At 39.2% G+C, this 23,353-nt stretch overlaps 1 protein-coding gene across 3 annotated transcripts in view; it reads right to left on the reverse strand.

Annotated features, from left to right (window-relative positions):
* The window catches only part of ASZ1 (ankyrin repeat, SAM and basic leucine zipper domain containing 1), a 43,127-nt gene extending 20,234 nt beyond the window's left edge, over positions 1 to 22,893 (reverse strand). For 2 of the 3 annotated variants that reach the window (XM_033007289.2, XM_033007287.2), the window contains exons 1-6: positions 22,696 to 22,893; positions 21,020 to 21,116; positions 14,476 to 14,598; positions 11,529 to 11,640; positions 1,931 to 2,042; positions 1,532 to 1,666 (exon numbers count right to left, since the gene is read on the reverse strand). In XM_033007289.2, the coding sequence (XP_032863180.1) occupies positions 1,532 to 1,666; positions 1,931 to 2,042; positions 11,529 to 11,640; positions 14,476 to 14,598; positions 21,020 to 21,116; positions 22,696 to 22,800 (684 nt within the window). In that variant the 5' untranslated portion in view covers positions 22,801 to 22,893. The remainder of the gene's footprint in view (positions 1 to 1,531; positions 1,667 to 1,930; positions 2,043 to 11,528; positions 11,641 to 14,475; positions 14,599 to 21,019; positions 21,117 to 22,695) is intronic. The other variant, XM_033007288.2, reaches the window with a different exon arrangement.
* Positions 22,894 to 23,353: the final 460 nt, after the last annotated feature.

Below are 23,353 nucleotides of genomic sequence, written 5' to 3' on the forward strand. Positions count from 1 at the left end.
GCAATGGCTACTTTGGAAAATCTCCCCCCACAATTTTATTGCTGAGCATGTTATATGGTATGGAGTATCCCTTGGATTAGCTGGGGCCAGCTACCCTGGCTGTGCCCCCTCCCAGCCCCTTGCTCTGTCCCAGCCTACTTGCTGGGGGGTGGAGGGAAGAGTGAAAAACAGAGAAGGCCTTGATGCTACACAAACACCACTCAGCAATAGCTAAAATACTGGTGTGTTATCAACACTGTTTTGGTCACAAACCTAAAACACAGCACCGTACAGGGTGTTAGGAAGAAAAATAACTCCATCCCAGCCAAACCCAGTATAATATGTAAAAAAAAAAAAAAAATCTCCCCTCTGAGATACAGTTTCTGCAGATATAGTCTATATGACAGCTCCTTGGGTTGGCAACAACCTGAAGAACAGACCCCCACGTTGGAAGAAGCTCATGACCATTAAATATCTCAAAACCATCTGCAAGACTTTGCAGTAACTGTGTGAAAGTTGGCGCTTCACAGGTCAAGAGGCAAGACCCACCTCTCCAGTGTGAGGAGTGTGTATTCCCTCCATGTCAGAGAAAGTCGTGTTATAAGATTACATGGCTGTAGCCTGCTGAGCAAGTAATTTATCAAAGGTAAAAAGCATTTGTAGCCCCTTTCAGTAACCTGATCTAACAGATCACTGAGCCTCAGACACTGATCTTGTTAGCCTACACTGACAGCTTTGTGCATAGTTATCATTTTTGCTCCTGCCTAGCCCTGGAGTCTGACAGAGAAGGGAAAAAAAAAAAAAAAAAAAAAGGAAGAAAGAAGCCGCAAAATTAATTACAATTCACTAGAGTGAATTATACATTTTTGAAGAGCCACTGTGAAAAGCCAGACCATTGGTAAGAGCAACGCAAAGCAAAATACACAGAAATCTGGTCTGATTGATACACCATTCATCATCTGGTAACAGCAGTAAACAGATTTATTTTAGGATAATATATGCTGTCTTCAGCAGCTCTCTACACTGGTAATTAGTGTCTGCTCTTCCAATGATATGATGATCAATTTACTTTATTTTGTACCTTCTTCCCTTTAGAGAATGGATTTTGAAGATGACCAGTACCAACTCCCCCTCCTTTTTTAGCTTTAGCCTTTTAATTTCCAAATTCACTCAGAAGCCATACACTGCAAATTAGTTTGATACCCACATTTCTCTCTCATACTTTGGCTGACAGGAAAAAGCCAACAACTACTTCTTATATCCACATTAACATGAATAATCCCTTGTTCTGTATTCTAAATCTTAAGTCAAGGATTCTGAAAAGAAATAAAGAAAAAAAGTTCCCAAAACATTACTATATAGCATTTAAAGCCCTGTGAAAAATTGGGATATAACAGAAAATAGTCTATATAGATGTAATAGCACAAATATTCAACTAGCTGCTATAATTTAGTTATTAAAGCAACACTTCTACAGAAAATGATACAATTAACATATTTTTGAGGCAAAATTTGCTTCAGAATTTGCATTTCAGAGAAATTAAATCGAATACCTCTGAATGTTTATTGATTTTTGCAAGCTCTGCTGCTGTTTTCTCATCCTTAGTCTGTAGATTTTTGTCAGCTCCCAGCTCAAGCAACTTAAAAATGACACTTTTATGTCCATGCTGTGCTGCCCATATTAATGCCTGCAAAGAACAACTTTGTTTTACCAAATTTACATATGGAGCAAAATAAAGAGCAGAGGGTCAATCAATAATGCAACCTTCATAAGTTCTTACATGGCAGAATCTAAAGTCAAAGACAATGCAGAAGAATTTCAAAGTGGTGTTAAAGCAAGAAAATATACCAATGAGGATTTCTGAGAAAGTTGTACTTAGAAGCAAGCTTGTGGGTTCTTGCTTTTTAAAATGCTTATCATTAATTACAACACACAGAAGTAAATCACTTACTGAATATCCATTTTCATCTTGGGCATTTATGTGTGATCCATGAGCGACAAGAAGAGCAACAACCTGAGGATAGCCTTTTCTAGCTGCATACATCAATGCAGTCATTTGCCTCCTGAAAGAAAAGGGGACAGGTGAAAAAAATAATTTCAAGATATCAAAATCCAACTGAATTATCAAGTAGAGCACCTCAATTTTGTAAACATTCTCAGTTCTATAGAAGAGCTAAGCAGAGGATGAAAACCCAAGACACCACATTCATGCTTCAGCACAAGGGTTAACTTAACAGAACACAAAGGTACAGCAACTCCTTTAAGTCCAGTTAGCAATTTTAAGATATTTTAAGAGTTCACATTTATTTTCTGATTGAAATGAAGTCAAGAAGTCCACTGTTGTCCTCCACAAGAAGGAAACTTAGAGGAAACTAAACAAGTCTCTTCCAGGATTTTCGAATATAGACCTATAGTACTTCTGGGAGAAAAAGTTAAAAAAAAAAAAGTCAACATTTTATCACCTCCAAATTTAAGTAGCACAACAACACACAAATAATACTAACACGTGCCAGCTATGAAACACGGTAGCTTGGTGACTAAACCATTTCTGTTCTGTTTCTGAACTACATAAAACCAGTTTTTGAAGACCATCCCTCCTACTGCTAACCACAGACCCTGCAGCAGGCCTCTCATTTAGCACACAAATCAGCTTAATGAGAAGGGAATGGGAATAACTGCAGATCCAGTTTGCACACCACTAAAAGCAGAGAATATCAGTAAATCACCCATTTTCCCCCCTCAATTAAAAAGTGGCAGATATTTTTTTACTTAAAAAATTATTTTTAAAAGACACAGCCTAAGCGTTGAATTCTACATACAGTTTAATTTAAATCCAAAGTTCTGAAAAGAAATATGCAGTTTTGTGGAGGGCAAGTTGTAAATCATAACTGAATATTTAAGAGGAAAAATATTAAGAACAACAACTATGTACATACTTGCAAAACCTTCTCTGGTAAAAACAATGTAAGCAAGAGAATCACAGGTCACACAGCTCCTGCTGGTGTGAACAGGTGCAGTGCAATAGCACAGGGTTCACATGTATTATCTACATTCAGAAGCTACCACCTGCCCAAAGTATGCCTGAGAGGAGTCTTCAGAGAATTACATACAAATGCCATACTGGAAAGTCTTCATTTTTCAAGTACTAAAACGAAATGCACATCAAAATATTTCTGACCTTTACCCCATTTTTGTTTCCTGTTTGCAGAAATGTATCTGTCGATGCTTTCTCTCCTACATATATTACTATTTCTTACAATTGCTGAAATATTCACAGACATCACCTTTCCCATGACTGTTTCTTTTTACATTTGAAAGCTATTATGACAACAGTCTATTGATCTTATGCTGCTACTGAGATGCTTGTAAGACAAAGCTATTGTGAACTGCTCTGAATATTCTGAAAGGAAAAAAAATATTGATCAAAAGCTTCTTAGAAAAGTATCTTTCCAGATGTCTGACATTTCTTCTTTAATGGAGTAAGATTGTGGAAGGAAAAACAAAGCAGTATTGGAGGAAAAAATGTGGAGTTTCTGGTCACTATGAAGTAATTAAATTTAAGCTAAAATATTACACAAGTGAAGTTCAATTAAAATTTATTATTTCTTAAAATGTAATATTTTTTCCTGAAAAACTATCATGTATTGCTTTTAATGTACAGCTCTATGTCAAAAATCTGCTGTCAAAAGATGATTCTATCTTAGTAGGATACTGTTGAGGGGAGGATCACTCTTTCCAATATAGTTTCTTAAGTTCAATACCGACCACTAGAGGGACCCCAAAAAGCACTGTATAACAAAGCAGCACTATTAAAATACACTTTCTGCCTCCTTCCAGAGTACTGCTGGAACTAAGGCTTTACTCACCTCTCCTTGTTATTGCACATTCAGAAGAGGGTAACATTTTGTCTTATGCAAACACAGTTAAAAGTGAACTGAAAAAAATCCAGTCATAATACAAATCCAAAGAAGTCTTATGATAGGGAAAAAAAGTCAACTGCTTGGAGACAAGCAAAATGAAAGGTAAGCAGCTCTTCAAGACATGCAGTCAGTACAAAAAAGGAACTTTTCTAGAAAGTAAGTTTTCTAGTCTCCATCTTTGGTGGGTTTTGAGACCAGATGGCAGTCTAGCCCAATGTCATAGCCGAGGTAACTTTAAGGAAGAAGTTGGACTAGAGACCTTCTGAGGTCCCTTCTGACCTGAATTACTATGAAGATTACTATAAAAAGGGAGAAAAAGACTCTACAGCCTGCCCCTGTAACTTAACTAACTGATGAGATAGTGAGGTATAACTATTTATACATAGACATAGGTAGATATCTACAGATATGTATATTTTAAACAGTGAACAGAAGTTCATTACAACCTAATAATTTGTAGCAGCAGCTTGCCCAATGCAGACATTCACTCCCACACTTAGTTTTATTCAGTGGCAGGTAGGCTTTGACAGACTTTCTATGCTATCACTGCTATCACCTTTGAAGCATTTACATCTGACCACAAAACCAGTCCATTCGTGCCTGTTTTCATTTTAATTTCTTCTGCTCTCAATATTATTTTTTTTTTGAACTTGCACACTGTTACAACCTCACAGTTACCTTCTGCTTTTTTAAAGGGAACACACTGAACAAAAGTCCAGAGGCCACAGAACAGTCTCTTCTCCAAAGATCATCATGTAGTAGTTACAGCTGTACAGTACTGCAGACATGGTATCTGGAATCAAGGCAACAACTCAATGACATTAAAGCCACTGAAAAAGTTTCTCCATTTTTAAGTAAAACCCAATAAACATGACATTTAAAAGGTCCATCAACATGAATACGCAATTAGTACTTCAAGCATTCCATTTTAATGTTTGAGTTTTAACTTCAAATGCTACAAGTTCTTTCAGGATAGAAACATACACGGTGCTGCATAAATCTACAATTGCATTTACGCACCCCTGTATATGAGGGGGTACTGTTTAATGTCTTGGACACAATACTGCATAGCCATCACCTCAGAAACAAGGTCCATTTACATATATGTCCGCAAGAGGGAGACTAGAGCATTAGGGAAAACAAATACTGTTTTCCTAACCCTGAAAAGAAACACCCCCTCCCCGTCCCCTGTCCCTCGATAAAACAGCAAGCTTCCAGATGCCAAATCCACTGTTTCTTGCTGAAGCTGAATAGGAATTAAAGATACTGGTACATCTTACTGCAATCTAAAAATGTACATAGAAAGCGTAGTGATAACTGTCAAGATTAAAGATCTGAAGAATTCTTTCATGATTTTGAGGAACTGTGCAGACATCTGCGTTTCAGTAATTTGGCTTGCAGATGACCTTCTTGTCTGAATACCTGCAAAGTCCTTTTGTATGGCACAATTTGCCACATACTTGCCCATAATGAACATGGTTACTCAAGTCACAGTCAGTAAATAAATAAAATCTTAAAAGACATATATATAAGCAATTTATTAAGCACGATGTCTATTCCAACTATGTTTGCTTCGAGCTATGCAGTACCTAAATAAAAAGCAAGGAATTACTCATTGGTCTCATGCAAATTAAGGGTTTTTTTGTGCGTGTGTGTGTTTATCTTTAGCTCTCCCTGCTTTTATGTTAAGGCTGGAGAAAAAGACAAAATCAAAAGGCTTTTCAGTTTTCAGGGCCACCCAAAACTTTGTATGTGACATCTACACAAAGATACAACCAGAGGTTCTTACAGGGTCACTTCATTCTGACAAAAAAATCGTGCAAAACGTAATTACAAGAGAGCATGCTGAGCGAAACGGCCCTAAAAGCTACCACTGGGAGCCTCCTACCCTGGATAACCACAAACCATGATAAAACCAGGTGATCCAGTGATAGCTAGCTACCTCACTGAAAGCGTCCTGAGTTGTGAAAAGCTGAATCTGGTGCAGAATTCAACACACCTGACAAACACACATTCTTATGTTTGGGCTCATGCTCTCCAGCATGACAAAGTTCATCTTCCTGGAAAATTTCAGAAGACAGAGGAGATGAAGAGATGTCTTCCACCTAGACAAAGGTTTCTTTCCATTGGGGATATATTTATAGAAAATTTCAGTTTGGTGATCTTGAGAATTACAACCTGTATGTAAAGTTTCATAACTGGATATATGTTTATTAACTAGACCAGTGTATCACTGACATTAGAAAAAAATACAGAAGGTCAAAAGCAATTTAACCCTATGAATTTAGGCTCAATCTTTTTTTACTAGATCTCCAAAATTGTGCTACAAAACACTAATGCTTTAGTCTATTGATCTGCAAATTGAACACTGCTTCAGATCACCAGGAAGCATCTTCAGAAGCTTCTGGAGCCACTTTCACCACTCCAGTGCTTTACATTAAGCCTGGAACTGAGAAATTAAGTGGTAGCAGTGTGCCACAGCAACAGAGGGAAAGCTATTTGCCCATTTTCTGGCTTACTGGGGTTTTAAGTGATAAGGCGGGAAACCCTATAAAAGTAGTAGTGGAAGAACATACTTTCTGTACTGTGAGCTGCAAGATACTTTTTCCAGGCACTATCATCTGGAGAAAGGTAGGAGAGTCCTCTATGTTCTCAAAGCAGAACTTGTTAGGAGAATGGAACATGCAGCCATATGGGCTGGAAAAGGGGACAGTTTAGTTTCAGGTTCCCTAGTTGTAGGCTTCATCTCAGATTGCCACTTCTTGTACCTTTCTGCTTCTGAACTCTGTTTACACGATTGTTTTAAAATTAAAAAAAGACATCTGCATAAATGCTACAGCACACAGAGTGGGAAGGTAGACTGTTACAAAGTTATCTTCATATGACTAGAAAAATACGAAGGGTGTGATTATAAAAGGGATTAGCATAAAAATTAACAATAGGGATGGCAGAACTCTATGCTGTGACATTCCTGGTTATCCTGCCTTGTCCTCCTACATCCTTACTCCATCACTCCATCACATTTTTACAAGCAAGCTAATTTAGCTAAAACCATGCACATAAACTAGAAAAACAAATACGTTATCCACACAATCAAAAACTTCTCACACTCTTTTCAATTTTAATTCAAAGTTGGAGCAAAGTCTGCAGTCAAGAAATCCAGCACTTACATGTGAAATCTACTCCACCTTCATAGTGAAAAGGCAATTCCCTTGTCATGTAAAAAAACCCAGACCAATTCTATGCAAATGACCCATGATCAGGGTGAGCTAGTGGCAATGATAGGAAGTTTAAGATACTTGGGATAGAATGTTGCTGATATAATGCTAATGGCTTTCAGTGCAGGTTTTGTTTGTTTTACACAAAGCCTGCTCAGGTGACATTCCAAGACACCGCAGTACACTGTCAGAATGCCTCTGTTAAAAACAGCATCTAATGCTATTGTCCCCAAGTATTTTATACCTCTGCCAGAAACTGTGATCAACAATTGCAAGCCTCTGTTGGTACCACGGTACAGTCAATACTAGCTGGGAAGAGTAATCATCTATTTCAGTGTCTAGACTCCTTCCTCCCTACCAAACGACCTGATGAACAAAACTCAACACTTACATTCAAAAAAGTCACTCTCTCAAAGTCATGGAACTTACACATTTACCATGCTTCTGACTTCTCTCTAACTCGGATGAGAGGAGGGAAGACATGTATGGACATAGCCCAGATGAGCACAGTACTTTGGTAAATGTAATTTTGCATCTGATCTTTCACATTTAGTCTCTCTGTCCTGATGTTTGACCAACATAATAAAATAAGTCTTTCTGTCCTGAGTTCATAGCGCTAGAATAAAAAACTCTCCGAAAGGCATGAAGTATAATAGAGTGTAACATCACAGAGTACTTTCCCTTTGAGGTGGATCAAAGATCTTGACTTGATCAGTATTAAAAACCCTTATTTTTTTGCTGCAGCCATAAAATGCACTGTAGTGCATAAATTTTTCCCAGGCTATTTACCTTTACTGAAATGTACTGTTTGTCATTTGGCATGGTTAACTATCACACAATGATAATGTCAAGGTCTTTGAAATTATTATGTAGCAGTGCAGACTTACTATCTTATCAGTAGCAATAAATATCTTGCTAAAATTGAGGTGTTACACAATTACTTTATTCTGACTATGCAACCTGAAGAAAGACCTACCTTGTGAACTGGGCAGTACTGAGATTAAAATTTCCCTCTTCCATTATTATCTTCTCAAGAGAGCAAAATAGACCAAAACTTTCATCTTGAAACCATTTTTGATACTCCTCAAAACTGCTCTGAATTTAAGCATAATTGAACATACGTAGGCAACTTAATACAAGACCTGAGCTGTGATTATATTTTCATGTATATACATTCACGTACATGACTATGCTTCAAGTTCAACTTTTAATCTGTACAAGGGCAAAAGACAAAAGTCTAGTTCTCGTAATACTCACCCTAAAAAAAAAGAAAAAAAAATAATCTAAGACTCTCTGAAGACTTTTCTTTAAACATACACAAAATTCATAACCATTTTAGAGCAGAAACACTGAAGACAGGCTTGGTCATTGACCAGGACTCAATTGGGCCAGAAATTTTAAGAGTGAGGGAAAAAAAGCCACACAAACAAAATCAAACCTCCACATATCCCACGCAGAACAAGAGACAAAGAGCTTATGTCAAAATAAAGGAGGTTTCAGTCATTTGCCTGTTTGTACCTTCCTCTAACAAAGAGCTATTAGCATGAAACATCAACTCAAAACACTCTCCTTACTGGCAAAGCCATTAGGTTTCTTTTACTCTATGTAAACAAGAACCTGGAGGATGTCATCACTAAAATCCATATTTACTAAATAACCTATGACATGTAACCCTAGCAGCAGGAATTTAGTTATCAGTTGGTCATGACTTTTCCTTCTGTCCAAAATGAAATCACAGCTTTGCATTAATAAAACCAACATACCTTTAAGAAAGCACTGCAGGTTAAGAGGTTTTCAAAAAAAAAAAAGATTGCTTAAATATTTCCAGACCTTACAAAAGGATAAAGTATATAGTTTACATTTTGAAGCAATAGGGACGTGAATGATACAAGATAAGCAGAACAAATTTCTCAAGGTAGCATTCACTTAAATGAAGCATTCAGGCTATAGTAGCTCTACAAAGGCTACACGGAGCAGGTCTTACAATGCCTTCTTATTTCACCTAGCTATTACCTTACTCCTTGTTTGTCTTTCAAAACTCTTCGGTTAGCCCTTATGCTACGATACACTACATTCTCATCAACAAAACTATTTTTACAGCCATCAGTATTCAGTTCCCAATTTTTATTTAGCAAAAATATCAGAAGTTACTGTACTGAATACTTTCTCCTCAATACTCTATCCTATTGCAAAGAAACCCTCTACCTACCCAATCCTAAACTCATCTTCTTTCTTAGACTGCATTTCAAAAATGGTGTTATTTCTCATTAATCCTTCCCTTCTCCGTACACACTTCATGAATTAGACAGAAAAATGGCAAGGTTCTTTCTGTCACTTCCAGATGACATGGAATAAAAAAGCCTACTGTCTGCCCTGACAGCACAACAGAGAACGGATAAATACTAATCTCTACCTTACATGAAAGTTAAGTATTCTGCTTTGCATTCACACACATTCCAGTTGGTGGTGGACAAAAGAGAAGCTTCCTAAAACCATTCGGTTCTTAAGTGCTGAGACAGCCAAATAATGTGAACCTTAGTTGCTAACATCTGTGGTAAACTGACCACACAGGAACTACTCTCACAATAATCTCAACTCACTGACAGTTCCGATGCCCTCCTACAGAACATCCTGCTTGCTCTAATGAAATGGGTGAAATGGGACTGCAGTGACACACAGAAGGTCTGTTTTGATCCCTTATCTTCACTGAAGCTGGTTTGATGTGTTTCATCCCCCTGTTTCAGAACACAGTGAAAGAAGCCCAAGAGAAGCAGCAGCTGCTGCCTGAGCAGTTCTAATGATGAAGTGGTACACACAGATGTCAAATACTGGAAAGGAATAAAGGCAGCACAAAGATTTTTGAAAAATTCAGACCTCGTCATCTAACTTCTACTTTTGTTTGGTACAAATATGACATTTCTGATTGTCATTTAATTTATTTCTTCATGTGAGAAAGACTATTATTGCAAAAGTGAAAAAACCACAACTGGACACTGTATCTGATGCATGCAAGCATAACACAATAGCACAAGGTCTTAGGAAACAGATAGCAAATAAATATTTGTATATCAAGATCAATTATGCATAGCATACACACACTAAGTTTATTTATAAAGTTTTGCCCTTAAAATCCCCATCTCTAGTGTCAGAATCCAATCTGTTTTTTACAAAGTGTAGCCAAAGGCCTTTCCAAATGTAAACCTGCATCTTTGCACTCTGGCTTACATTTTCAAACAGCCAGGGCAAAGTTTAATAACGCAAAGGCTTCCCCCATTTTTTAAAGCAGGATATTTATCCTAATAGTCAGCTGAGGGCAACAATATGTAATTATTTCAGAGTCTGTAGCTTTCTCTTTTTTCACGAACAATTTTTAGCCTCTCTGATAAGAATAAATGAATGACATTTAAATTTGGTTCCAGACATCAGTGGCACTTCAGCACAACTATGTTTCTTCCTTGTCTATCAGTACAATGCTCGCAGTGAGGCTCAGGGCCCAGAGTAATTGAATTCTACTAATGAGAACAAACAAGCCTCCAATTCTGTTCTTTTTAGAGGGCTACACAGTCCACATCTCTCAGGTAATGTGGTAGAAGAGCTGTGGTATAAAAAAAGAATTTCAGTTAGTTGAAAACCAAGAATTTTCAATTTATTTATATATTTTAATATATATTATATATATTTATATATATATTATTTATAATCAATATATAATTTTTTTTTCCAGCAGAGGGAGGACAGTTTATCCTGGGTCAGCCCAGAATTTATTTCTTTTTGATGCAAAATGAAACCTTGCATCAGACTATGAAACTACAGACATCTCACAATGCAGTGCTTTGGACTGCTGAGACACAAAGTGGTAATTCAAGAAACAAACTATTACTTGTTTTTAAAAAGAGATTAAATCCAGATTACACTGGAATAAATGTATTTTATTTACAGAGAAGTTTTCTTTTTCCACAGGAGGCTGTCTGTGAAAGGAATATAGCTGGATACCCACAAAAGCTCAAAATGAAGTCATGAATTTAAATAAAAGAATTGAGTGATTTCACTTACATCCTTATACAGAAGGGACAATATGATTTGGGAAAGGCAGAGGACATATTTCTTGCCCTTGTACTACAGTCAACCAAAGTATTAAGATCAGCTTTTATCGTAAATTTAATCTTGTTCAGCCCAGGAATATACTTAAATTTGATGAAACTGATCATAGTCTTATTTACTCAGATGAATGACAGTATGAGGAGAAATAAGTATCTGGACATTCGTCTTTTCTTATACAGACAGTAGCAAAGTTACAAAAAGCTAATGAAGTATGTCATCTTAACCAACAACAGCTATGTCTATAAAGATGTCTCTGTAAATTAATATTAAATTTTATGTTGTATTCACAGACATGGGGTTTTTTTGGTACCTGCAAGTGAGGTTAGGGTCAGCATTTCTTGATAGAAGCAGTTCTACAGTCTTCAAGATGTTTTCCTCTGAAGCTTGCGCAGTGCACGCTGCCATCAGCACAGTGTACTTATCTGTTTTGAAACTTGCAGTTAGAGAATTACACATGTAAATACCATGCTAAACCAGAAGTTCCTTTAAAAGCCCTTATATTCGCTAGAGTTGTTAGTTGGGTTCTGATGCTCTAAGATATTTAGAAAAGGGTAAAGAAATTTGTTTTCCTTCTCGTGAAAGTCACTAGAATTATCAAGTAAGACAAAGGCATCTGAGACCAGAAGATACCTAGAAAGATGAGAGTGAATGGCAGTAGTGAAGCATCTATTCCTACTGAAGTCTATGATACTTCTTAGGTACCCCCAACAAAACAGTAGGAGCTTAACTATAAATGCTTGTTTCTCAAATCTTGTTCTACACACAGTAGATTCACTCCCTGTTCCTCCCTACCTCTCCCCAAAATACAGTCCAGGGTTAAAAACAGCTTACGGGAAGTTAACTGCAATGGATAGAAGAAGTGTATAAAATTTATTATAAACACATAGTAACATCAATTTTAGGGAGAACAGAGGCTCACACAAAGGACAGTTGAAGTAACAAGGCTTTATTATAGGGCTTAAGGAGAAGGAAGTTTACTAGACTAGACCACTATGGTAAAACAGTGATAGGAGAAGGCTTGAAAGTATGGTTTTAGATGTGGATTTAAAGAACATTGACACAGTCCATAAACATTCATCAGGAGGAATGAGTGTATTTGCTCCAGCTCTGAAGCCAGCTGGGTGTTTTATGCCACCTTTGCTCACAAATCAGAATTGTACACCGCTGTTGTCTGTCCATAGAACAGGGGACATCTTTCCCATGGTTTTCCCAGAGATGGGGGAAGCATCACACCTCAAGGACCTTCGTGAGTTAGTTGGCCCTAGAGTCAATTAGAAGACTGCCGTTTTGCTTATTGCACAAACTTGTTCACAAGTTCAAACATGCCTCAAATGATTTAACAAGTGTAATTTTAGCTGTACCTACTTCAGACCATACCATGAAGTGTTACAACATATTTTCTAACCTTCTTGCAGAAATTTTAAGACTGTGTATATATTAACACTTTTATTCTTCAACCGAGGCCAGATTTTATTATATTTAAACATGAGGAGTTTGTTATGTACTTTACCCTCCTCTGCTCTACTTTCTTTATTTCTCGCAACTTTTTTCCCACCCCTCCAACCAAAGACCTCAGTTTTGCATTGAAATTAATCTGTTTTTTTAATGTATCTTCTAACTTTCAACCCCCTCATGTAGAAGTTCTAGCACACATAAATCAGTATGGTAAATGAAAAATTAAGTTTCAGAGAGTCACTTAAACTCCTGAACAGGAAGCAATTAACATTTCAGTAAATTACTCAATACACTGACAGATTTTTACTCAAAATGTTTAACTGGGTTATCCGTAACAACATGAATGGAAAGATGGCAGGACTTTGAACAAAGGTAGTGGCAAGCACTGTTAATCTGGGAATGATATTTAGGAGGAACCTGTAGTTATATTTGTATTCAGTATTTCAGGTAGTGAGAGTAGGAAATTAATTTCTGCTAGCCTACCTATAGCTCATACATGTGATCAAGAGAAGGGGAAGAAGCACCTTAGAATCTCAGGTTCTTCTTTTGCAGAGAAAAACTGGTAAGAGACTGCAAAAGAGATTAGTTTATGTTCCACCTAGCTGAAAAACCCAGAAATGCCAGTGAATTTACTTCTCTGGGATGCTGCATAATGATCCCATTGCATAATGACTGCTACGTTAGTTCCTTATTCTTCAAGACTACCAAAAAGGGTAAAATTAAGTAACCACTTAAAAAGAATAACTGAAATGTGACAAAAGGGGATTAACAGTATAGCTATTGTTAGGATTATATGCATTATAGGAGAGTTAGTGCAGGATCACCTATGTGAATGACTGCTGATGTGAAAAAAAAAAAAAAAAAAGCAGCAGGAGCAGTGACATTTAGTGCCACTTTAGGATGGGCATAGCTTTACTGAACACACGTGGCCTGACCTGAAACAATGACTTGCAAGACTGTTCCTGGCTGGACACTACTCTGCAGTGCATATGCCCTAGCTACTGTTTCCCTACACAGACTAACAGGGAAACAAGATGAGAAACCTGATCCTAGCAAGTTGCCAGTTAGGGCAAACACTGCTGGTCACACACTGAAAAAATGCCGTGCATGTTGGTTAACTGGTCAGCTGAAACTGCTTCCCATAGCAGTTTCTGCCCCATTTATATCTCTCCATAGCCATAAACAAGGAACAGGTACGAGTTGTAGGCAGCCATATGGAAGTTCTCTGAAGTTGGCTACAAGGACAGTAATTCAAAGGCATGATAGCTTTTGGCGCAGGCAGTTTACTCTAATCTCATACTCTGATCAGCTGCTAAGAAGTTCAAGAAAATTTTCAGAGCATTTCAGTCTACTACTATTACAAATATTGTCAAGTTACTGGAAAATATGATCACTGCTTTTGTGTTCTTGGCAGCATTGTGTCTTGTATCAGTTTCTTCCATAGTGCAATGTTTTTTGTTGAACTTTGATAAATGAAAGAGGAGGAAAATAACCACACTTTAAGTAGGAAAAAGTTATTATTAAACCATAAAAATTGACACAGGAACTGATATTACTTAGAAGCTCCACTGAACTCTTGCAGAACACACTGAAGAACAGTTTTCACTTAACAGATCAGATCAGTTCCAAAACAATTTTTTACTTTAAAACTACTGCTTTTACTTCAAAACTGTGAAAGTTAGACTTGGTCCCAGTTTCACTGTAAAATTAGACTTTTTCCTTATATATGTTAAAAAAGAATAAGGATAGGACAATGTTTGGTACTGAGCATTACTGGCCAGTGTTTTTCATTCACATCTTACCTATTTCAAAACATGCATTAGCACCTCTGTCCAGAAGAAGACGCACTACTGCAAAGTCAGCCACACTTGCAGCACACATCAGGGGAGTCCATCCAAACTGAAAGCTAGATTCTATGTTTATACCTGTCAAAATTGAAGATACTAAAATCATAAAACTTCACCACAATAAACATGCTTTTTATAAACCTTGGTCTCAAAATGTATCAATACAAAGGTTACACACTGTTTGTGTTTAGTCCTAGGGAGAGAAGGCTCTTATATAGTTTTAATTTCTTTAATACACCTTTATCTAGAACACCAGAAAACAACTTTTAAACGTGACACCAAGAAAGCTCAGTTCTCAATCCAAGAAGTACCACAGAAAGACTACATTTCAATAAATATTTAAGTAATAAATTTAGCTTTAAAAATAATTTCAGAGAAGTGCACAGAATCTCTGTTCTCTCCACTTATGTACTCTCTTCCATCAAAATTAAAAATTTTGATTCTTGCCAAGCCAAGTGGACTGCTATAGAAGCAATTTGCTTGTCAGGTAATTAAGACCATATTGACTAGAGTTTTCCAGCTTCACAGCTCCTTTTATTCTCTGCCTCGCAAGGTAGTTAACTAGCGGATACCAGTTTTGTGTTCAGTACTAACAAAATATTATCTCAATAGAAAGAAGAAATAGAAGATTATGCAAGATTCAGTCACAATCACTAGATTTTTTTGTTACTCTTTATAATACCCACATCCTCCCTTGTGGCTAGAACTATGCTTGCCAGACAGACCTCCCAAATTCACCAAGAATGAAGTACCAGAGCAAAATACTAATCTGATAACTTTCAAATAAAAATCTCTATACATTTTTTTGCAGTAAGAGGAATCATCTTTTCTTCAATCCTTCCTCAAATATTACTTCCTCTAGAACAGTTTCCACCAGTTGGTTCCATATCAGCCCAACAGTGATTATAGATAAAAATACTTACTTACAAGAGACAGCTCTGAAAAAAAAAATCAAAACTGTCCTAAGAAATTTGTGACAGTCAAGCTACACGCATACTTTTTCGTGCAAAATGTGTATTTACTTTCCCTGCCTTGGTAGTTTGTCAAAGATGTGCTCAGTGTAGCAACATAAAGTCATTAAAGCTGAGCGAATAAAAGTTCACTGCTCTTGGATTGATTCTTCAACTGTTCAAGATCACTGGAGTTGTAGGAGTGATCAGTAAAGAGGTAACATTCAATGAAAGCCAGGTGTTGAAGCATCCTAACACCTGCAAGCCACAATTTATGATCAAATCTTCTTAGTAATGCGTACATACTAACTGCAGTCCTTAAAAGTCACAGCATGCCAGTTTGTCTGCAGTATACAAAACATTTCACTGAAGCCCACAGCCAAGTTCCACAAGGGGAGCCAATAAGCATCCCTTAGCAGTCATATCTGCACTTCCTTGTAGATGAGGCACTTCCAAGAATTTAGAAAGTCTGATGTCCAACAGCCCACTGAAGTAACACTCGTAGGAAAGGGCTCTGCCAGCCTTAAGAAAACCTTTTTCCTCTTAAGAAAAAAAAAGCAGTCCATGTAACTAGAGCTCCCATGCAGAGCTTTTTATTTTAGTACGTATCTGAATAATACTGACAGAAGACCTATTTGGCATGCATACTGACTTAGTAAAACTCTTGAGAGGGTATTTTCCTTGCTGCTTTCTTGACATGTATAGCAGACACTATCTGCTATGACACCGGTGCTTTTAGAATGGTCTATTTGGCAATGGAATGTCAAAGCTATGTTACAGATTGTTTATCCGGCATGGTCTCCTGCCATCTTTGTGGTCACTGCCTCTAAGTACCATGCAGTGTGAAAGTCACAGTGCAAACCAGCTAGGGTCTCAGATGAAGACAAAGAAAGGACAACTGAAACAGTAACAGTCATGTTGTTTCTTGGCTGCATGGTTATAGGAGTTGTTGACTGAACCAGAAATGTCTCCCCTTGGTTACTACTCAGACTCTCTCATTATATGAGCTGTTCTTGAAGTATGCAGCATTAGTTTAGCATTTAAAAGGCCCTTAAAGAGTCCTATAATTCAACAGTGAAGCCCAGAAAAAAACTTTTAGTGAAAAATCAGGCCAGATCCAACAGCCAGAGATAAGCAAGGCTGGTGTAGCTCGACGCCCCCAGGTTCAACCAGTGTCGACGCTGAGCATGTATTCCCAGCAGGCACTCACATACACTACCAACCACACTGATCAACACAGACAGGGCACTCGTGAACACAGACAGCACCAGTGGTCTCCTCCTGCTCCCCTATGGGATAGATCTATCCCCTCCAGCTCCTGGCGTCACAGGCACACAAGCCTCTAGCCCCTGGTCCCACTCCTGTGGCTGGCACATCCTTTCACTCACTCCTGTCTCTACAGTTACAGGCACTCAGGCACAAGGGCCCTATGACAGCCCTAGGAGTCCCTTCCTCCACATCTGTAATTTGGGTTCCTGCTCACCCTTGGGCCTCTCTGCTCCTCTGGGCTTGTGGAGCTGGGCCTGTGATGGGCTGATATCTTCCACGACGGGTCTGGGAGAAGCTGGGCCAGGGTATTATTTGGGCTCCCCCACCTGCCATTACCTCTCAGTGTTCCTTTGTGGGCATGAGCAGAGGAGCTTACCAGTCATAAAACCTCACAAATTACATCTAGAAGGCAAAGGACATACACAATTCTTTCTTACAGTCTGAGTTACAAATAAAAATCTTCCTCTTTAACCAGTAATAGAGAGAAATACATTCTGGCCCCAGACAAGCTCTACAGCAGAAACTATAGGAAGCATGTGAATAACAGTGAAGCAGAAGAACAGCAATGGAAGAATTACATTCTTTCTGTGATTACTACAGTTTCTCTGGTATCTCTTTCAGATGTTTTGTTGACTGTGGCTAATAATACTTATGGTAGAAAGGCTCTTTTTTATAAAGAAAAATATAGCCTCAAATTCAATATGGTTAACAAGGTAATGCCCAGAGAACTACAACCAACCTCTACATACAGCTTTTTATGCTAAATAATTCCATGTTTGACATCAAAAAAAAGAGGTCCTGAAAAACTTTAATTTACTTTAAGAATAGCTGTTAGTATTAGAACCCATTAAAATTCAGACCCAGCTTATCTGAGGGAAAAGTTCTAAAATGCTCCATTATAGAAGACTTCTCTCTTACAGAAATACTGATTTCTTTTAAGTCTGTCAGCAGTTTGTTCTGTGGTTCCACAGTACCTTAAAGCTGAGTTAGATCAGAGCTGCTGACGTCTCCCACTGCTGCATCAGCTATGGTTCTCCTTTGACTCAGGGTTCAGAGCCCTAAACTGGCCATAAAAATATTCACACACACCCCCTCCTTATTCCCATAGTTTACTACTACTTTAACTCCCTCAACTGGCTCCCAAAAGATCAGATGAGCTCCAACACTCATGCAAAGATAGGAGTGGAACAGATTGCTGAATGAAAACAGGAATGGAGATTTGACTGGAGCTATATCTTTGATCACCCTAAACTGTCATGAGATCCTAACTTTCAATTCAATTTCAGGAAAACAAACATATTAGTTATATGGTGTTACATATTTTACTCCCAAAGCAGACCAAAATGCCCAAGTCATCTCTGAACCTGCTACTTGCTTGCATTACTTTGCGACATGAATTTCAGAAAATTGTTCTTAGTATGTTGCCATTTTATAGAGGGATAGGAGAAGACATTGTGCTTGTCCATCTCCTAAAAGAGCTTTGGCTCTGGTGCCTTAGCACCAAAGATTCTTAAAGAAATAGCTAAGCAAGGCAGAAGACAACACGATCTTACTGTACCTGAAAGAATGGCCTCAACTGTTGCTAGGAAATCAATTTCTAACACAAATCCTGAGCTTGGTCAAATGCTGGTAGCAAGCTTCTACAAGCTCTAGTGAACATACACTAAAGGCAACTTTAGAGGCAAAGATTTAATCTGACTGAGCACTGATCCTCTGAAGGACAATGCCAACCTTTCTTTAGAAACCCCTCCCTGTTAGGGAGGCATTGTGTTCTACTGCTCTGCAGGACAGTACTGGATGGGTCAAAATTTACTGTTAGTCATTTTCAGGAATCATAGAATGGTTTGGGTTGGAAGGGACCTTAAAGATCATCTATTTCCAACCCCCCTGCCATGGTCAGGGACACCTTCCACTAGATCAGGTTGCTCAATGCCCAGTCCAACCTGGCCTTGAACACTTCCAGGGAGGAGGCAGCCACAGCTTCTCTGGGCAGCCTGTTCTGGTGTCCCACCACCCTGACAGGAAATAACTTCTTCCTTCTATCCATTCTAAATCTACTCTCTTTCAGTTTAAACCTGTTACCCTTCATCCTGTCATTACACTCCCTGATAAAGACTCCCTCCCCATCTTTTCCTTAGTCCCTCTTTAAGTACTGGAAGGCTGTTATAAGGTCTCCCTGGAGCCTCCTCCTCTCCAGTCTGAACAACCTCAATTCTCTCAGCCTGTCCTCATAAGGGAGGTGCTCCAGCCCGATCATCTTCATGAACCTCCTCTGTACTCTCTCCGACAGGTCCATGTCCTTCTTATGTTGGGGACCCCAGAGCTGGACATAGTACTGGAGGTGAGGTCTCACAAGAGTTGAGTAGAGGGGGGAGAATCACCTCACTTGACCTGCTAGTCATGCTGCTTCTGATACAGCCCAGGATATGGTTGGCTTTTTGGGCTGTGAGCACTCATTGCTGTCCCACAGTCAGTTTTTCATCCACTAGTACCCCCCAAGTCCTGTGCAGGGCTGCTCTCAATCCACTCATGGCTCAGCCTGTATTTGTGCTTGGGATCGCCCCAACCCATGTGCAGGACCTTGCACTTGGCCTTCTTGAACTTCATGAGATTCACACAGGCCCACCTCTCAAGCCTGTCAAGGTCTCTCTGGATGGCATCCCTTCCCTCCAGTGTGTCAATCACACCACACAGCTTGGTGTCATCAGCAAACTTGCTGAGTGAGGGTGCACTCAATCCCACTGTCCACGTCACTGGTAAGGATGTTAAACAGCGCCAGGCCCAATATCATCCCCCAAGGAACGTCACTCACCACTGCTCTCCACTTAGACATTGAGCCATTGACCACAACTCTCTGAGTGGGACCATCCAGCCAATTCCTTATCCACCAAGTGGTCCATCTGTCAAATCCACATCTCTCCAATTCAGAAGCAAGGATGTTGTGTGGGACGGTGTCAAATGATAGATTCTCTTGTGATACTGCCTTGTGCATTTCAGTAAACAGGACACTAGACTAGAGGAGTCTTTGGCCTGACCTTATGCTCTTACAGATACCTATCATCTTCTTCCAACAGCACAGAACTACTTATTATGTAGCAGGCATCAACATGGAAAGTGAACTATTGGCATCTGACTGAAATACAAGTGATTAAAAATGGATGGCTGTAACAAAACAAGCAATCTGATGCACGGACATCACTAAAAACTCTACCTATAAATAAGCATATTTTCTCAAAGCAAGAATGAGGATTATTTCACTCAGCATTATATCTCAGTGTTTCAGCCTGTGCAATAGTTTTTACTTAGTTTAAGAAAAGCATTCTGCCACTGTGGTTAGGAACAGTCTTCTTCTAAAAGGACAAGTAATGTAATTGTTTCAAAACTCAAAAAACCCCCATTGCTAACTAGGAAACTACTTTCTTCCAGCCATAAGACAGATTTTCCTCAGAGAACAAGCTCCTGGCTACTATATTCTGCTTGCTTGGTGAAGCAGAACTTCCTGACAATTATCACTAGGCAGGTCAACTCAGCTATGCAGTTTTTGATTGCCCTGGATGCTTCAATAAGTGATCCAATCCTCCTAACACTGAATAACAGAAACACATTATAGACAAATACTGAGTAACATAACACGGAGAAAGGCTTTTAGTATTAAGACAAATTACTTTAGTGACAAATGCTACATACACCTTATTAGACCTTTCAGAATCACAAAATCTTTGTCCAGCTGATGTTGCCAGGACAGCAGTATTACACAGGACACATAGCAGAAACTTAACAGTGCTGTTAAGTGAGAAAAATAAAAGTAATTTCCAAACTTGGAGAATATTAAAACAAAAAAAGCCATCCCCCCCCCCTCCCCCCCAACCTTCAACACCAAAGTAAGACCATGCACTGAATTCTCACTTTCAGTTTAAACCACCTCAAATTCAGGGTCTGTAATTGTTTTTTTGTTGTTTTTTTTTTTTTTCAGGTTAAAGATGCATCTGAAAACAAAGAAACACGTTATTTTGTAGCTGACACATTAGAGTTTTCTCAATTTTCAGGGCTCCTGACTGACGAAAGAAATATAAATTAGAAGTTATTAGCTGGAATACTGCATGCTGAGTCACTGAAAAAGCAATTTCACCTTTAAAATAAGAGTTTACATCATGTATTGGAAACGTTCACGTAGTTCTACATGCACTTGGCACGTTATTTTGAAACTAGGAACTCTGAAGCTTTAGAATTCTTGCCAAGTTCAATTAAATATATTCAAATTCATAACTGAATTTCCTCACCAGAGTTTAAGAGTTCTTCAATTAATGACACATCACCACGAAACAGAGCCTTCTTTAATGCTTCATTCTTATCTGCCTGCAACATTTGATCCAACTGCTAGATAAGCAAAGGAAAATTAAGTCAAAACCTAGTAACTTTCAAGGTAAAAACTACAGCTTGATTTCAGTATAAAAGGGCAAAGCAGAGCTCAGGGGCGGGGGGGACGGAACAAGGTAAAACTTTCCTTCTGCCATCTCTGTAGACCCATTTAGAGTCTACTGTAAAACATAAGTTTTAAAATTAACTTTTCAGAAAGGTTCCATTCTCTGAAAATGTAAATATTTTCTCAACAGACCCGCTATCCTCCTATGCCACGCTCAGTTTTTCTTAATGGTATTTGATTTCAATTAAGATTCTTTTTCATCTTTTGGTGCTACAAAAATGTTGCGACACCTTTATGTACCTTTTTTGTACATTTCACACGTTGCAAAGCACAGCATTCAGAAATGTATCTACCAGACATAAAAGTCAGAGTTGAGGCAACATAGCTCAGCAATTTGTTGCATGGCTTAATGCAGCATGAATCTACTGCTGGAAAGGGTTACTGTTCCTCTTTCCTCCTCCCTCTGTGGTGGCAGAGGAATTGGTATTGCTGCATCATAAGTGACCGGGCTGAAAAATGCTCTAACTAAAGGACTAGTTGCCTGATTCAAGTTCTTTCAAAAGGATCACAGATTTGTTCTCTGTTGAAGCTCCAGATGCAGCTGAAGACTGCTGATGGCATTATCTAGATTACTGATGGCATTATCTAGATTATACAAAACACTGACATACAGCGGTAAGTGGAGAACTATTCACTAGTTTCTTTGCAGACAGAAATTGTCATGAAAAGAAAACACATTCTGTAAGTTCTGAAGTCATAACACAAGAGCTCAGAATTATACAACTTCCCCCTAGCACACTGTAGTATACCTTTCCAATAACTTTTGCAAAGATTTTAATAAGTGCTCAATATATAAGAAACCAAAATGTGAGAAACAGCCAATATAATAAGTTAGCCCTATTTTTTCTCTTTTCAGTCAACAATTTATAAATAATGCATATCTTTCGATAAGAACCTCAATTTAATGGTTAAGGCCCCGAAAAACTGACTATAACCTTCAGCAAGAGTACTGCAAGTATTCAGTTACTTCCACTTCCTATTCCAGCCATGAGAAAAACCAACAGCTAAAAAGCCCTGCAGAATCTCCCTCTACCTCACACTATCCAACGTCTCACACCTAACATGTAATAAAATCACTTAAATCTTCATGTTAACGAGAAACAGTCTCAGAGATGCAAGATATAAAACAGCTTTATGGGCCTCTAGTCGGTTTTAAATTTATTCTCATGTCGAAGTAGGAACTGGGGTCTGTTATTAAAGGGAGAAAAGGGCTTTAAATAATCATTAAGGTTTTATGTAAGATGACAAACCCTGAAAATTTAAGTTGTATTTACACCTGGATTCAGGGTACACCGCTGTTACCCTGCTAGGAAATAATCCCAGCCGCCGGCCGCAGCTCCTCCCGAGGCCGCCCTCCTCGAGCGAGGCCCACCGCGCCCCGCTCCCCTCACCGCGGCCTCAGGCCGGCGCCGAGCCCGCTCCGCCGCCGGCCCCAGTTCGAGGTCGCCGGGAGCGCGGCGCCTTAAGCCCCACCTGCGGCTCAACCCCCACGACGCCGATATCCCAGCCGTCCTCATCGCTGTCGCCGTCCTCGTCCCCCCCCGCCACGACGCGGGATCCCCACGCCGCGGCGGCCATAGCGCGGTGGGTCACGTGGCCCGCGGCGGCCGCGCCGCTTTCCCGCGCACGGGGGCTGGGCGGTGCCGTAACGGACCGTCGCGTGCCGGGTGCGTCGCGTGCCTCCGCCCGCTGCCGCTCGGAGCGCCGTGAGGCGCCCGTTCTTGCGTCAGCCGTTTCTGGGCTAGGTCCGTGGTGATGTTGCAGCGTCAGATAAAATAAACCAGTACGGCTTACGGTTATAAGTACGTGGGAACGTAACGTGGCTTGCTGGTGGCTCGGCGGTTTTGCGAGGCGTGAGGTAACGCGGAAGGGCTGGCTATGAAGTTGCCTCTCTGGATCTGTGACTGGTATATGCGTGTAAATCCGAGGCAAAAGATAAGGTTTTCTCTCTTTTAATTTCTGCTTTCATTAATACACTCTTAAAATGCCACCCAGCCTCATAGCAGTCCGTTAGTTACATTACTTACGTGAACGTACACGTGCTGTTACATAGCAAAGAGCCCAAGGTGGTGACAGTTACGTGGGGGAAGTTGAGCACCAGCCACCTGTAATGAGCTAAGCTTTCACACTG

Source organism: Tyto alba, unplaced genomic scaffold (assembly GCF_018691265.1).
Source record: "Tyto alba isolate M040663 unplaced genomic scaffold, T.alba_DEE_v4.0 Super-Scaffold_2, whole genome shotgun sequence".
Lineage (NCBI taxonomy): Eukaryota > Metazoa > Chordata > Aves > Strigiformes > Tytonidae > Tyto > Tyto alba.